The sequence below is a fragment of the Macaca thibetana genome, chromosome 11 (assembly GCF_024542745.1).
Source record: "Macaca thibetana thibetana isolate TM-01 chromosome 11, ASM2454274v1, whole genome shotgun sequence".
Lineage (NCBI taxonomy): Eukaryota > Metazoa > Chordata > Mammalia > Primates > Cercopithecidae > Macaca > Macaca thibetana.
The window spans coordinates 34431990-34448229 of record NC_065588.1 but is presented as its reverse complement, the minus strand read 5'-3'; the positions used below and the strand labels follow the sequence as shown (position 1 = coordinate 34448229).

Here is a 16240-nt window from a genome sequence, read left to right as displayed (position 1 = left end):
GCTGCTAATAAAGAGATACCCAAGACTGGGTAATTTATGAAGGAAAGAGGTTTAATTCACTCACAGTTCTATATGGCGAGGGAGGCCTCACAATCATGACAGAAGGAGAATGAGGAACAAAGTTATGTCTTACATGGTGGCAGGCAAGAGAGCATTTGCAAGGGGACTCCCCTTTATAAAACCATCAGATCTTATGAGACTTATTCACTATCATGAGAATAACATGGGAAAGACCCACCCCTATGATTCAATTCCCTCCCACCGGGCCTTTCCCATGGCACATGGGAATTATGGGAGCTACAGTTCAAGATAAAATTTGGGTGGGGACACAGCCAAACCATTATCAACACCCTTTCGATAGAAGAAAACACTGAAACCACACAATCATCTCAATTGATGCAGAAAACACATTTTACAAAGTCCAGTGCACTTTCATGTTAAAAACACTCAACAAACTAGAAATAGAAAGGGATTTCCTAATCCAATGAGGGAATCTATGTAAAGTCCACAAATAACATGATACTTAGTGGTGAAAAGCTTGACATTTTCCTCCTGAGATAAAAAACAAGACACAAAGGTATGCTCCCACCTCTTCTATCCAACATTATACTGGAGGTTGTAGCCAAGGCCATTAGGCAAGAAAACTAAAAATATCCAGATAAGAAGGGGAAAAATAAAAGTATCCTTATTGCAGATGGCATGATCTTGTATACAGAAAACCCTAAGGAATCCACTGAAAATCTACTATAACCAATAAATAAGTTCAGCAAGTTTTCAGGATAGAAGATCAATATATAAAACTCAGTTCTTTTATGCACTTCCAAGAAACAATTAGAAAATGAAATTCAGAAAACAATTTATCATAGTATCAAAAGGAATATTATACTTATGAATAAATGTAACTGGCAATTCTTCTTCTGGAAATATATGTAATACAGAATTACCTGCACTCACGGAAAATGCCATAGTTCATAGTAATTTGTAAAAAAAAAAAAAAAATCAGAAAGCTTCATAGAGTATACCAGCTGGGTACTGGTAAAATAAACTGTGGTTCAGCCACAGAATGAAACACTATGCAGCCACCAAAAGGAAAGAATGAGGGAAAAGAAGGAAGGAAGGGAGGGAGGGAGGGAGGGAGGGAGGGAGGGAGGGAGGGTAGGGGAAAAAGAGAGAAGAAAGGAAAGTGGACCATTCTTTCTACTAATATGGAAAGACTTCTAAGATATATTGTTAAATGAAAAGACCAAAGTAGAGAACAGAGTTATCAGTTATCAGTGTGCTGCCCTTTATGTAAAAATCGGGGCACATAACAATATAAATGCATAAATATTAGAAGTATACATAATGAACTAACGGAAGGTGACTAGCACTAGTCAATTAGGTGAGCTAAGAACATTGGAGAGTAACTTCTTTATGGAAGTCTTTTTATAGTATACTGATTGTGAAATTGTGAATACCTGTTCATAAAATAAACAAATATGGTTAAAAGAATGGAAAACAAGAGAAGTGCAAAACTTAAAGTTCAACGACTCTGAAACAAGATAAGTGCAAACTAGTTTCTGAAAAAAAAAACAAAACATTGTTGAGATAAATTAAAAATCAAAATAAAGAGAAAAACCAGCCATGCTCATGGATTAGAAGACTCCACACTGTTAAGGTGGCACTATTCACCAAAGTGATCTACAGATTTAAAGCAATCTTTATCAAAATCTGAAAGGATGTTGTGGAAGAAATTCATATGGAAATTAACATGAAATTTATTTAAAGCAATCCTTATCAAAGTCTGAAAGGACTTTTTGGAGGAAATTCATATGGAAATTAATATGAAATTGCAAAGGACCCAAAAGAGCTAAAGCAAACTTGAAAAAGAACATTGAAGTAGGAGTCGTCATATTTCTCACTTTTAAAACTTACTACAAAGCAACAGTAATTAAGACGGTGTCCTATTGGCATAAAGATGATTATACAGATCAGTGAAATGGATACAAGTTTGCAGAAGTAAACCCTGATGTCTGAGGTCAACTGATTTCAAGAATAATACCAAAACAATGCAATGGGGGAAGACTGGTCTTCTTAGCAAGTGGTGCTGGGACAACTGGGTAGCCACATGCAAAAGCATGAAATTGGACTCTTCCCACATACAAAAATTAACTCAAAGTGGATCAAATATTTAAATGTAAAAGCTAATGCTATATAATTCTCAGAAGAAAACAGAGGGCTGCATCTTCATGACCTTGGATTTGGCAGTTGATTCTTAAATAAGACACCAAACTCATGAGCAACAACAACAACAAAATAGATAAAATGAACTTCAAAATCAAAACTTTTTATGCTTTGAAGGACACTATCAAGAAAATGAAAAGACATCCCCCAGAGTGGAAAAAATGTTTGCAAGTCATACATCTCATGAGGGACTTGAATCTAGAATATATAAATAACTTACAATTCAATAAAAAAGACAAATAATCCAATGTTAAAAGTGGGCAAAGGATCTAAATAGAGATTTCTCCAAAGAAGAATATATAAAGTGGCCTATAAGCACATGAAATGATTCTTGGCCAACTTAGGCATCAGGAGATCCAAATCAAAACTATAATGAGATATCATTTCATACCCACTAGGGTGACTATAAGAAAACGGTCAAATAACAAGTGCTGGTGACGATATGAAGAAATCAGAATCCTCCTAACATTGTTGGTGGTTGTGTTAGTTCATTCACATTGCTGTAAAGGAATACCTGAAACCGGGTAATTTATAAAGAAAGTAGGTTTATTTAGCTCACAGTTCTGCAGGCTGCATAAGCATGGCACCAGCATTTGCCTGGCTTCTGGTGAGGCCCAGGAAGCTTTCAATCATGATGGAATGCAAAGGGGCATCCAGCATATTACATGGTGGGAGCAAGAGAGAGAGAGAGGAGGAGGAGGTACTATGCTCTTTTTAACAACCACCTCTCACATGAACTAACAGAGTGAGAACTCCCTCATTACCATGAAGATGGTACCAAGCCATTCATGGGGGATCCTACCCCATGACATGAACACCTCCCACCAGGCCCCATCACCAACATTGAGATTTGGAGGGGACAAACATCCAAACCGTATCAGTGGGAATGTAAAATGGTACAGCCACGTTAGAAAAACACTTTGCTAAGTTCCTCACATTGTTAAATATAGAGTTGCCATATAACCCAGCAATTTCATTCCTAGATATATACTCAAGAGACATAAAAACATATATCAGCACAAAAACTCGTACGTGAATATATATAACAGCATAATATCCCAATTGTGGAAGCAACCCAAATGTCTAACAAGTGGTAAATGATAAAGAAAATCCATACAATGGAATACTATTCTGCAATAAACAATAATAAAGCACTAATACATGCATGATACAAGATAGATGATAGTTGAGATCTGTCAGCTAAGTGAAAGCAGCTAATTACAAAAGATGACATATTATGTGATTCTATTTTTATGAACTGTCAAGAAGAGGCAAATTGGAGACACAAAGATGATGATTCATTATTTAGGGCTAGGGTGGTAACTAATGGGTACAGTTTCTTTTTGAAGTGATGAAAATGTTCTAAAATTCACTATAGTGATGATTGCACATAACTAAGAATATACTAACCATCATTGAATTGTTCTTTGTTTTGTCTTATTTTGTTTTGTTTTTTGAGAGGGGGTCTCACTCTGTCACCCACACTGGAGTACAGTGGTGCAATCTCAGCTCACGGCAACCTCTACTTCCAGGGCTCAAGCGATTCTCCAGCCTCAGCCTCCCAAGTAGCTGGGACTAGAGGCACATGCCACCAACTCCTGGCTAATTTTTGTGTTTTTGTAAAGATGAGATTTCGCCATGTTGCCCAGGCTGGTCTTGAACTTCTGAACTCAAAGCGATCCACCCACCTTGGCCTCCCAAAGTGCTGGGATTACAGGCATGAGCCACCATGCCCAGCTGAATTATATATTTTAAATGGTTAATATGTAACTTATGTCATTACATCCCAATAAACTGTTAAAAATATTCTATTGAACTGTGATTTTCTTACAAAGGCATAGTACATCTCTAAAGCAAAATCAGATATAATTTTGATAATATTGGGTATAATAAAAGTATCTATATTGTCAGTTTGTTGAAAGGATTAAGTGAGCTATAGCATCGCATCAAGTGGTCGATACATGTTAGGTTCTATGTTATAATTATTATGGCTATTAGTTGGGCCCCAATGTTATTAACCTACTACAAGTTCATTGTTTATAAGCATCTTTGCAGATACAGAGGAAATACAAACACTGTCCCAGACTCAAGGAGTTGACTCAATATTTTAAATTGCCTTTTTTTTTTTTTTTTTTTTTTTTGGTACAGAACACAAGATCCATAACAGTATAAGAGAAAAGACAATAAGGGCTGGAATAAACAACGAGGGTTGTCTAGTATGTGTGAGACATAAGTTGGAGGAGGAGAAGGTGAATTTCAGGACAGGGTGGCAACTTGAGAGGTAGAGGTGGGAGGGAAAGTAGCATTAGCAATAATGTGAAGAGACTGGCGTAGAGGAAGATGCTGGAAAGAGATAGGTGACATCTTTGTATGGGTACAAGGGGCCCAGCTATGCATGATAGGTTAAAATGTTTATATGTTCTGGGGTATTAATTGTATTTGTTTATTTACAGTTTTCATAGTGAAGTAAAAGTATTTGCCATACTCTCACCATTGGGTTAAAACTCTTCTATATTTGCGACTTTGAGAGTTGGGAGAAGTGTTTGTTTGTTTGTTTGTTTGTTTATGTTTGTTTTTGAGACAGGGCCTTGCTCTGTTGCTCAGGCTGGAGTACAGTGGCACTATCAGGGGCTCACTGAACCCTTGACCTCCCGGGCTCAAGTGATCTCCCACATCTCAGCTTCCTGAGTAGCTGAGACTACAGGCATATGCCACCACACCCAGCTGATTTTTGTATTTTTTGTAGAGGCAAGGTTTCACCATGTTGGCCAGGCTGGTTGCGAACTCCTGGGCTCAAGCTATCCACCCACCTCAGCCTCCCAGAGTGCTAGGATTTCAGGCATGAGAGTTGTGTTAAATAACCATTTAGTTTAGTAATGGTATTTTTTATCTCTGATTCCGCTGGGCTGTGGATCAAGTGGCAAAGTCCCTACTTTAGGAGGAAGTGTCAAAGAAAAAATCACACTGGACACATTAAAAAGGCAAGAAAGGCTTTAAGACCATTGCAAAGGAGTCAGGACTATTACAATAGAAGACAAAAATTGAACTCATATACTCCAAAACAAAAGGTGGGAGTGTTTGTGCTTGCTGAGGTGAGCTACTGGAAAAGTCCTGGAGGACATTAGCACGGAACTTGGTTTGTGTGCTTAGGCCATCTCTGTTTGCTAATTGGTGCTTATTGAAGTTAGGCTTCTATCTTCTCACGGAGACTGGAAGATAGGGCTGCTGTTTTTCTTGATGTTTATATTTCAAAGGAATGCCTTCCGTGTCCTTGAGAAAGATACTCCTTGGTTATAGAAGATTTACATCTCAAAGGGGCAGAGGAAAAATTTACAATTGCAAGTTTTCTAAAGTGAGAGCTCTAAGAAGAGAGCAATCTGGGTCTTATAGTCAAGAAGAAACTTTCTACAAGTTTCGTGAAGTTGAGGGGAACATTAGGCCATTTTGGTCAGAAGATACTTTTTTAGTGATTTTGTTCTGTGGAGCCAGCCCCTGAATGCTGGTAACTCCTGGAAATAGATATTTAAAAAAAAAAAAAAAAAAAAAAAAAAGTGCAATTAATTGTTTTTAGGACAAAAATATTATATGTACAATTACCTGTCAGATAACCCAAAGGGAGATCTTTATTTTGTTTCTCTTTGGATCTCAAGTGCTTTTTATTATTTTTTTTTTTTCTTATCAGAAAAACTATGCCCTGAGCCTTTTCTTCCTCAGGCAATGCTTTAATGTAAAATTGAGCTTTATGTGCTGTTAGGAGTCTAGTCTCATTTAACTTTCCATTTTCACTTAAGAAACCAAATGGACTTTCAGGCTGCCTTTATGCTGGTAATTAGGGCAACTTGATGTGAATCTCAATGTGTTTGAGTGGTAGCACATATTAATACATTACACTTTCTGTCAATTTCATCGCTATTCAAGTGCAACATCCTACACAGTATAAGCACTTTGAAATTCAGAACCTTCTGGATGACCCAGACCATAATAACTGTAGCAGTTCAACTTACAATACTATGGTGCTGTATTATTTTTAATCACTTTTAAACATGTAATCTCATTTTGTCCTCCTGGTAAACACAGTGGTAGGATTTATTTTATAGAGGCTGCCGTACAAATGGCAAGACTTGACTCTGGCCTCTGGCTCCTAGCTTAATGTCTAGTTCAAAAGTTGTGAAGAATTTTTTAGATCTAGATATTTAATCAGCCTGCACTTGAAAATCACTATGCTTCCCTTTTTTAAGTGCTAAATTGGGATATTTCTCAAATATTCAGTTTATATTGGTGATAAAACATTACAAAGCCTTCATAATTATTGAAGTCCATTAAATCTACTGGGTAATCTTGCCATAGGCATAAGGATTCAAGCTAAAGGCGCATGATTTTGTTTAAAAGTTAAAGATTATAATAAAATAAGATTAACAAAAGTACTTTTATACTACCGGAACAAAAACTCAAAAATAGCCTGTGGCATTGAAAATAAGAATCATTTCTGAAAAATTCTGCATATGCTTTGGCATATCTTAGAACTTTCTATATGTCTAATATAATGTAACAAATATTCCTATGTTAATATCCATCCAAAAAGAAATGATTTGACACACTGTATATAGGCAGAAAGACATAATTTTGAATATTTCGTTCTGAAATAGACACTAAGAAAAATCTTGTTAAATGTATTTAGCCTAATTGCATATGTTTGAAATATGTGTTCTGTCATCAGGCAACCCTGCTCAGCCCACTTCCCTCCACTACATGAATCCTTACCAACTGAATGCCTATGGTATGGCACTAAAAGCAGTGGGAGAAATCGTTCAAGATTATGACAGTGATAAAATGTTTCCAGCTCTAGGTTTTGGTGCAAAACTGCCTCCAGATGGAAGGATATCTCACGAATTTGCACTGGTAAGAATTTGTCAAAAGGATTTGATGTTCTGAAAAATTAATGTTAGACCTTTTAATATTGCTTTGGTGCTTATTCTTTAGTCAGTCATGTAGCAAGCTTTTCTGACTGTAGCTTAATTTTGGTAAGTAAGCGACTTTGGAGTGTGAACTTAATGGGAAAAAGGACAGCTAAATAGCTTAGCCATAAATCTACCTGAAGTGCACCCACCTGATTTACAAATAGGGGGTCTATTTTGATTATCTATTGCTTGCTAACAAACCTTCCTAAAACTTGGAGATACCAAACAATGTCATTCTATTCTGCTTATGATTTGTGGCTCAGGAATTCAAGCAGAGTATAATGAGAGATAGCGCATTTTTGCTTTGCAGTATCTGGAGTCTCAGCTTAGGTGACTTGAATGGCTAGAGATGCCTGGAATTGGTGATTGAGGCCACATTTTTCAACTTAGTTCTGGCTGTCTGTTGAATTCCTTAGATCTTCTCCATGTTATGTCTTCTGGGGCTGATATGTCTCCTAACATGACTTCTTTGTTCATGTTCATTCATGTCTTGGGCCTGAGCTTGGATAGCTGAAAAACTGGGGTTGCCTGGACAACTCTCCCTTGTTTTATATATGGCCTGTCTCTGTAGTTATGGAGGGCTTCATAACTGTATAGTGGTCTCATTGTAGTACGATTTCTTATGTAGCAGCTAGCTTTTCCAGGGCAAGTAATCTAAAAGTCTAGGACAGAAACTCCAAGGATGTTTATATCATATTCTTAGAAGTACCAAAATGTTATTTCTGCAACATCCTATTGGTCAGGCAAGTTACTAAGACCATCCCAGGTTCAAGGTAGAGGAATTAACCTTCACTTTTCAATGGGAGGAGTATCAAAGAATGTGTGGCTATTTGTAATGTACCATAATTTTTAAAATCTAAGAAAAGAAATAATTGTGTTAAACTTAATGAGGTTTATTAATTTTCCTTTCATATGTTTCTTCTCACCCTTGAATTTTTCCCTTTCTCTGTCTCTGTAATTCTCTCCTTTGCTGCCTTTCCTGCCTCTGTGGTCGTTCCTTGTAATCAAACCTATACAAATATACACTGGTTGAGCCTCCCAAATCAGAAAAGTAAATATTCCAAAATCTGAAACTTTTTGAACTCAACAAGATACTGAAGGGAAACACTCATCGAAGCAATTTGGATTTTGGATATTCAGATTTGAGAAGCTCAACTAGTAATTATATAAATATTTTAAAATCCAAAGAAAGAAATTCACAATCTGAAACACTCCTGGTTTCAGGTACGGGATACTCAACCTGTACTGTTAAGGAAGGATTTGTGCCTTAATTTTTTTTTTTTTTTTTTAAGACAGAGCCTTGCTCTGTTGCCCAGGCTGGAGTGCAATAGTGAGATCTCGACTCACTGCAACCTCTGCCTCCCCGGTTCAAGCAGTTCTCGTGCCTCAGCTTCCCAAGTAGCTAGAATTACAGGCATGCATAACACCTGGCTATTTTTTGTATTTTTAGTTGAGATGGGATTTCGCTGCGTTGGCCAGGCTGGTCTCAAACTCCTGGGCTCAAGCAATTTGCTTGCCTCAGCCTCCCAAAGTGCTGGGATTGCAGGTGTGAGCCATTGTGCCCGGCATTAATTTGTTCTTTGAGCCCAATTAAAACACATATAGGATCCATATTGCTGTGGTTTCAATCTGGCCTCCCAGAGTTCAGGTGCTGCTAATGTAATAGTATTAAGTGAGGCTGTTAAGAGCTAGTTAGTCTGCAAGGGCTTCGTGAATGAAATAAGGCCCTTATAAAAGAGGCTTTACTCAGCTTGTCCTACCTTCTGCAATGTGAGGATACAGCCCTCACCAGACAACTGAACCTACTGGCTTCTTGATCTTGGACTTTCCAGCCTCCAAAACTGTGAGAACATTTCTGTTGTTTATAAATTACCCAATCCCAGCTGTTCTCTTATAGCACAAACAGAATAAGACGAGAGATCAGACCTCTTTAAATCTATGAAAAATAGTCTCCCACATTGATGATGAAAATAAGAATGATTATGTTGATGATAATGTTTCAACTTCATTATTCCCTAATGATTATATTACTTTAAAATTTTCAAAGCACTTTTGTTTTCTTGTATAAGACAGACAAGGGTGAAGTAGGTTTTCAGTGAAATGGTATTTGACTCAATGCTGAGTATTTACTGAGTATCGAGTCACATACTTTATACTCATTATCTTATATAATCTTCATAAAATTCCTATGTGGTAGATACTTCATGCTGACGCATTGCACTGCTCTAGAAACTGCCAATCTCATTACCTGTGGTGAGAAAAGTTCACCAAGGAGTTGTATAATTCAACTGAGAGGCTCAGAAGTTGACCATTGTCCCAAAGGACAGGACTTGAACCCAGGTCAGTCTTATTTTAGAATTCATGCTCTTAACTACACTTAAACCCAGGTCACCTGTAATTCATTATATGCTTATATTTTTTTTTTTTTTTTTTTTTTTGAGGCAGTCTCGCTCTGTAACAGTGGCACGATCTCGGCTCACTGCAAGCTCCGCCTCCCGGGTTCCCGCCATCTTGCCTCAGCCTCCCGAGTAGCTGGGACTACAGGCGCCGCCACCACGCCCGGCTAATTTTTTTGTATTTTTTTAGTGGAGACGGGGTTTCATTGTGTTAGCCAGGATGGTCTCGATCTCCTGACCTCGTGATCCGCCCGCCTCGGCCTCCCAAAGTGCTGGGATTACAGGCTTGAGCCACCGCGCCCGGCCGGATATATGCTTATATTAACACCATGATATATGTATCTTTATATAACTTTTTATATAAGATTTCATCTTTCTCAAATGTTTTAAGAGGAGAACTACACTTTTATTTTTGTATTTATTCTTACTTTTCTATTCCATCACCCACACGATTTCAGGAGAGGTTGCTGGAGGGCTTAATTCTTTCTTCCATGAAATAGGCCACATGCCAAACTCCAAGTGTCATAAAAATGAGTATCTGTTGGGATTTTGTTGTGTCTTAGAAAATTAAAATCTCCCAGAAACTTATAAAACCATGAAAATCACTCATGTGATTCTAAGTCTGAAGTGCCTCAGGAAAAAGGTCAGGAGCTATTTCAATGCCTAAGAAAAGGAGTAATTGTGTTAAGCTAAATGAGAGGTTTATTAATTTTCTTTCCATACATTTCTTCCTCCACTAGTGTGTATTTTTTTTTTCCTTTTTCCTTCTCCTTTTCTGCTTTTCCTACCTCCACATTTACCCCTTGTAACCAAAACTATACAAATATCTACTGCTAAGGAATGATACATATTTTTTGTTATTTACACCATAATCTGTTCTTTGAGCCCAATTTGAACATTTATGGAATAGAGATCATACCCCTTTAAATCTATGAAAAGTAGTCTCTCAAATTGATGATGAAAACAATGATTGTGTTGATGATAATGCCTCAACTTTAGTATTACCATATGATTATATTACTCTAATTTTTTTCAAAGCACTTCTGTTTTGTTGGATAAATAAGGCAGATATGGGTTAAGTAGGTTGTCAGTGAGATAGTATTTGATTTGATTCTTGCTGAAATATTCTGTGTTAAGCTCATCTTAAATCACTGCAGTATCTATTGTCTAGGTACAGAAAATGACAAATACAAAAAGTTCAGTTTCATGACAGTCTGGCCTTTCATGAACTACCTGGTGTTAATATACCCTCACGTTTCCATGGCATGAATTTGTGATATATATTCTCTAACATTAACCTGTTTATCTCACCAAATTCACATAATTCTTTTGGATAGCAAGGGAGTCTTCTTAACAACTTAAATTACCCCCAACGTGTAAGTTTTGCTGGCACAGATGTTGAACTTAAGCTTTACTCATTTGAAAAGGTCTCAGTAAATCCCAGCTTTTTATGTGAGACATACTATGGGAAAAGAAAAAGGAATGGGAAAGGAAAGGAAGAATTTCCTAGTATTACCATTTCAAGACTTATGGTTATTGAAAAGAATGGGTCATTGCTCTCCTCTCATTATAATTCTTGATGACTCCTTTTGGGGTTATAACTGAAAACACAGTAGTGCGGAGTTCTGGTAGAGGTATTTCTAATGAGCTTGTGGCCGGTGGTCCTTACAAGAAGGTCTTCCATGTGGACCAATAGAGAAACGCTACACCTGTCCAGGTGATTTCTCCTGGGAAATACCTAAATGCACTTGCATGCTTTTCACTTATTTTGGCATTTATACAAATGTATGCAATTTAATATTTATGTGTATGTATTTTTTTTTTTGCCAAGTAGGCATCAGCAATTTAATAACCAAGAGTCTTTAACACTGTATTGCATATAAAACAGAAGCTCAATAGGTGTTTGTTTATCGAATAAAAGGAAGAATTCTCTCAGCTTTTTCCCACAGTAAGCAACAGTCACATTTCAGAGTAGAGCAACAGCCCCTAAGAGCTTCTTTTCAGTATTTTGTCAGCTTGTTAGCCCTGCTGAAAAGTGTCAAAGGCTGCAGGCGGCAACAGAAATGACAGGCTTCTTGCATGGAGCTGAGTCCACACTCTCAGCACAATCCCTGAGGGAGCTAAACGGGAGGAAAAATAGGTAAGAGCTGGACACCCCTCCACACTTAAGTCTGAGTGGTGAGATTACTGATCATTTTAAAGTCTGATCTTTATGCTTTTCTATGTGTTCTACAAGTTAACATGTATTATTTTATAAATGGAAAGGTTAGTTAGGTTGTTGAAATATGAAATAGGGCGTCTTTTGCCTTCTTCATTAATAAACAACAAAATTAAATGTGCTTATTTAAAAAAAAAAATCCTATGTTTTACTTTTGTGTCAGAGCCACACCTGGACTTATTCTAATTTGTTTTAACAAGAAATAACTGATTCCCTGCATAATTACTTCAAGAAATGAGTTTTTAAACACATTTAAAATATTTTTATTTATTTCAATAGTTTTGGGGGAACAGGTGGTTTTTGATTACATGGATAAGTTCTTTAGTGGTGATTTCTGAGATTCTGATGCACCCATCACCTGAGCAGTGGTCACGGTGTTATCCTTCACCCTCCTCCCACCTTTCCCCACCAGCCTCCAAGTCCATTATATCATTCTTATGCCTTTGCATCTTCATAGCTTAGCTCCCACTTGTAAGTGAGAACAGACAATATTTGGTTTTCTATTCCTGAGTTACTTCACTTAGAATAATGGTCTCCAACTCCATCCAGCTTGCTGTGAATTCCATTATTCTATTCCTTTTCTTGGCTGAGTGGAATTGCATGGTGGGTGTGTGTGTGTGTATCACATTTTCTTTATCCACTTATTGGTTGGTGGGCATTTAGGCTGGTTCCATATTTTTGCAATTGCAAATTGTGTCGCTAAAAACATGTGTGTGCAAGTAACAGTCTTAAAACTCTTTTTATAACTCATTACAGCTTTCTCATTAAGAAGAAAATCTCATTTTAGTAGCTGTAAAATATTTAAAATAATCCTGATGTAATCCAGAGCATATGCTAAAAAGAAGTCATAATTTTATGTGGTAAGATATTCTTATCATCTAAGACGTATGAGGGAACCTTAGAGCAACTTATTATGGCATTGGAACTAATTCAGTAATCATTAAATATTCCATGATGATGAATAGAACATCTAATGATTACCTTTACATTATCAAAGAAGAGAAGAATGGTGACCTTATAGTTTCAATTCCAGAGAAATAGTGGTAACATACAGTTTCATCAAAATGTAAACCTCCAATCAACATGTTAAAAAATAAAAGTAGCTCAGGACTACCCTAGTTTGTAACTGTTCCTTTAAGGTAGATATATAATACATTTTTATATGCCCAAAATCAGTAATGAACTTTAATTTTAATTAGCTTAATACCTTATCAGGGGAAAAGAGCACCACAGAGTCTTAAAGGAATGTGAACTAGGTCGGCTCAGATGAACATCAGAACACTAACTGCTTTGTGCTAAATATTAAACTTATCTTTTTATTCTATTTTCAGCCAAGTCATTCAACCAGTTTTATAATGTAAAGAAGGCTTTTATTTTTAAGCTTTCAAAAATGTATGAGGGTTAATAAAAATGTTTGAAGAAAAGACAAAATTAAAAGAAAAAAAGTGGATATATATCCCTCTCTCACAAATGATAAAATTGAAGTAGTTGGTAACATTTGACCCAGTTTCCTAAGATCCCCAGCCTTGTAGAAATCTTGGCATTTTGGCCAGGTGGGGTGGCTCACACCTGTAATGCCAGCACTTTGGGAGGCTGAGCCGGGTGGATCACCTGAGGTCAGTTCGAGACCAGCCTGGTCAACATGGCAAAACCCCGTCTCTACTAAAAATACAAAAATTAGCTGGGTCTGGTAGTGCATGCCTGTAATCTCAGCTACTCGGAAGGCTGAGACAGGTGAATCCCTGGAACCCAGGAGGCAGAGGTTGCAGTGAACCGAGATCTGGCCATTACACTCCAGCCTGGGCAACAGAGCAAGACTCCGTCTCACACACACAAACACATACAAAAAAAAAAAAAAAAAAGAAAAGAAAGAAAATGTAAAAAAGCTTGGCATTTCATAATTTTGTAGCATAATAGTGTTTAAGAAATTGAACTCTAGAGTTAGACTGCCTGGTTTAAATCTTAGCTCTCCTATTTGTGTTGCGTGACCTTGGCTACAGTATCAACATTTTCATTACCTTGGTTTCTTTATAAAGTGGGGTTAATGACTGTCCTACAATTTTAGGGTTATGAAAGTTATATGTAAATATTTTAGTATAAAACTTGGTATATAGAATTCAACAAATTTTAGTTATAAATTACCAGTTACTTGTGATTGTTCAGGTAAAAACATGTATGCTAAAATTATTGCTAACCCTATTTAAAAGTAGTGACTATCACTAGTGGATAAAAAATATATGTACACAATTTTAGATATTCCCTTTTGAGAAGTGGAGGCTATCTCCTTTTTCTCAAGTGTGAACTAGACTTAGTAACTCATTTCTAGCAAATGGATTAAAGTAGGAGTAATGATATGTAACTTCTGAGACTGGCTCATAAAAGACATTGGGGCTTTGTCCTTGCTCTTTCTCTGGGATCACTCAATCTGGGGAAAGTTAGCTTCCATGTTATGAGAACACTCAAGCAACCCTGTGGAGAGTCCATTTGGCCTCCTGCCAACAGCCATGTAAGTGAGCCTTTTTGGAAATAGATCTTTCTGTCCACTGTCAAGCTTTCAGATGACTTCAGCCCAGGTCGGCATCTTCACTGCAACCTCATGAGAGATCCTGCTCAGGAACCACCCTGCTAAGCTGCTTCTGGATTCCTGAGACTTCAAAAATGTATGAGATAACAAATGTTCATTGCTTCAAGCCACTATACATAGGCTATAACTTTGGGGGTAATTTGTTACATAGCAATAGATAACTAATACATGGTCTTGTGTTATTTGTATAATTTGGACTAGGAAAATTAAACCTAATAATGACAGAGCATTTAAGGTATGAAAAAGCCAGCCTAGATGTTCAGGGTTAAAGTTGCCTCAGGTCCTGTCCCCAGAATAAGAGCTTGGGTTAAAGTTGCCTTTCTGGGCGCTGTTCCCAGAGTAAGAGCTTCTTAACAGCAAGCTCCGTTTCCCTTGAATGACCTGGGTTGTTTTTTTATTCCTTTCCTTTTGCCTTGTCTTGATGTTTCCCACACCAAATTATATTCCCTCTGACACCTTCTCTACTTGGAGTTATCAGTTGTGGCCTGAAAATGTTCATGTGGCAGATATTTTACATTTTTCCTGCTATCAGGTAAAACTGTTTGAATTGATAACATTTATTTTTTCTAATTTTAATACATGTTCACTGCAGAAAAATTGGAAAAATAGCGAATAGGTTAAAGGACGAAAGGAAAGTTATCAGTTATCTAACCACCCAGAGGTAGCCACTATTAATACATTGGTTTTCTTCTTTTTAGGATTTCTATATGTTTATCTCCACATGTACACAAACCTGTGTAAATTAAGATACTATTAATTTTAAAGTGTTGTGGTGTTCAGCTTCTCTTATTTAAATTTTTCTTCTGCCATTTTTTGAAGGGTATAGATTTTTAATGACTGCACATATCATATTATGATCTGCATAATATATCATAATCTATTGTTGATCACCTAATGTATTATTGTTTTGCTATTGTAAATTTATAAATAAGCGCTCTTCCAAAAAATATTTATGATTGTCAATGTGTATTATTCTCTTGTCTTTTTTAATTGATCTTCACGGAGATTTACTTTTTTACTGTTGTTTTGTTTTGCCTATGAATTTCTACAGAATGGGAACCCTCAAAACCCCTATTGTGATGGCATTGAGGGGGTCATGGAGGCTTATTACAGGAGTCTGAAATCTGTACAACTATATGGGCCCACCAACTTTGCTCCTGTAATTAATCATGTAGCAAGGTAAGTAGAGAGTAGACAAGGGGCTTATTCTGATGTACTGGAACATGGTGAACTCGTAACATTGTTCTAGTATGACTCCACACATGAAAGTTGTTTTCTTCTAATTTACCTCCAAGAAAGTGAGGAAAAAATGTACCTTAGAAAGAGTCTCTATCAAATGATCATGATACTTTGCTGAGAACTGTACATTAAAATCTCAAGTGAAGAAACATTTGCTGGGTTATGTTAGGAACTATCTTTGTTCAACTAAGGAAAACGTTTTCTTAGGAAAAGGCATCCATGAAGAAAATAACAAGATCAGTGGTGATGTAAACTGTGTAAATCATTCTTATTTAGTATCACATTCCATAGTAGTAATAAGTAGCATAGAAGTAATAAGAGACTGAATTCTATTAGATGACTACTTGAAGCATTCGGTGATATATAGGGCACATTATTTTAACTTCTCTGAAATTAATATAGTAGCTAATTTATAAATTCCCAGAGCTCTACCTGTATATAGTACATAGTACTGAAATCAGAATATAATTGCTTATTACTTCAGGTACATGTTCTGAAGAAAATGTTAAAATGTAAAAAATAAATCTATATATACTTATCATTTTTCATTAATGCATAAATGAATTAGACAACACTGTTTAAATCCCTAGAAAGTTTGGCCTATGTAAATCCTATGACACCC

At 36.6% G+C, this 16240-nt stretch overlaps 1 protein-coding gene across 6 annotated transcripts in view; it reads left to right on the top strand.

Moving 5' to 3' along the window:
• Positions 1-16240, top strand: part of CPNE8 (copine 8) — a 239232-nt gene that overhangs the window by 190621 nt on the left and 32371 nt on the right. For all 6 annotated transcript variants that reach the window (XM_050750139.1, XM_050750138.1, XM_050750135.1 and 3 more), the window contains 2 exons: positions 6941-7122; positions 15431-15558. In XM_050750139.1, the coding sequence (XP_050606096.1) occupies positions 6941-7122; positions 15431-15558 (310 nt within the window). The remainder of the gene's footprint in view (positions 1-6940; positions 7123-15430; positions 15559-16240) is intronic.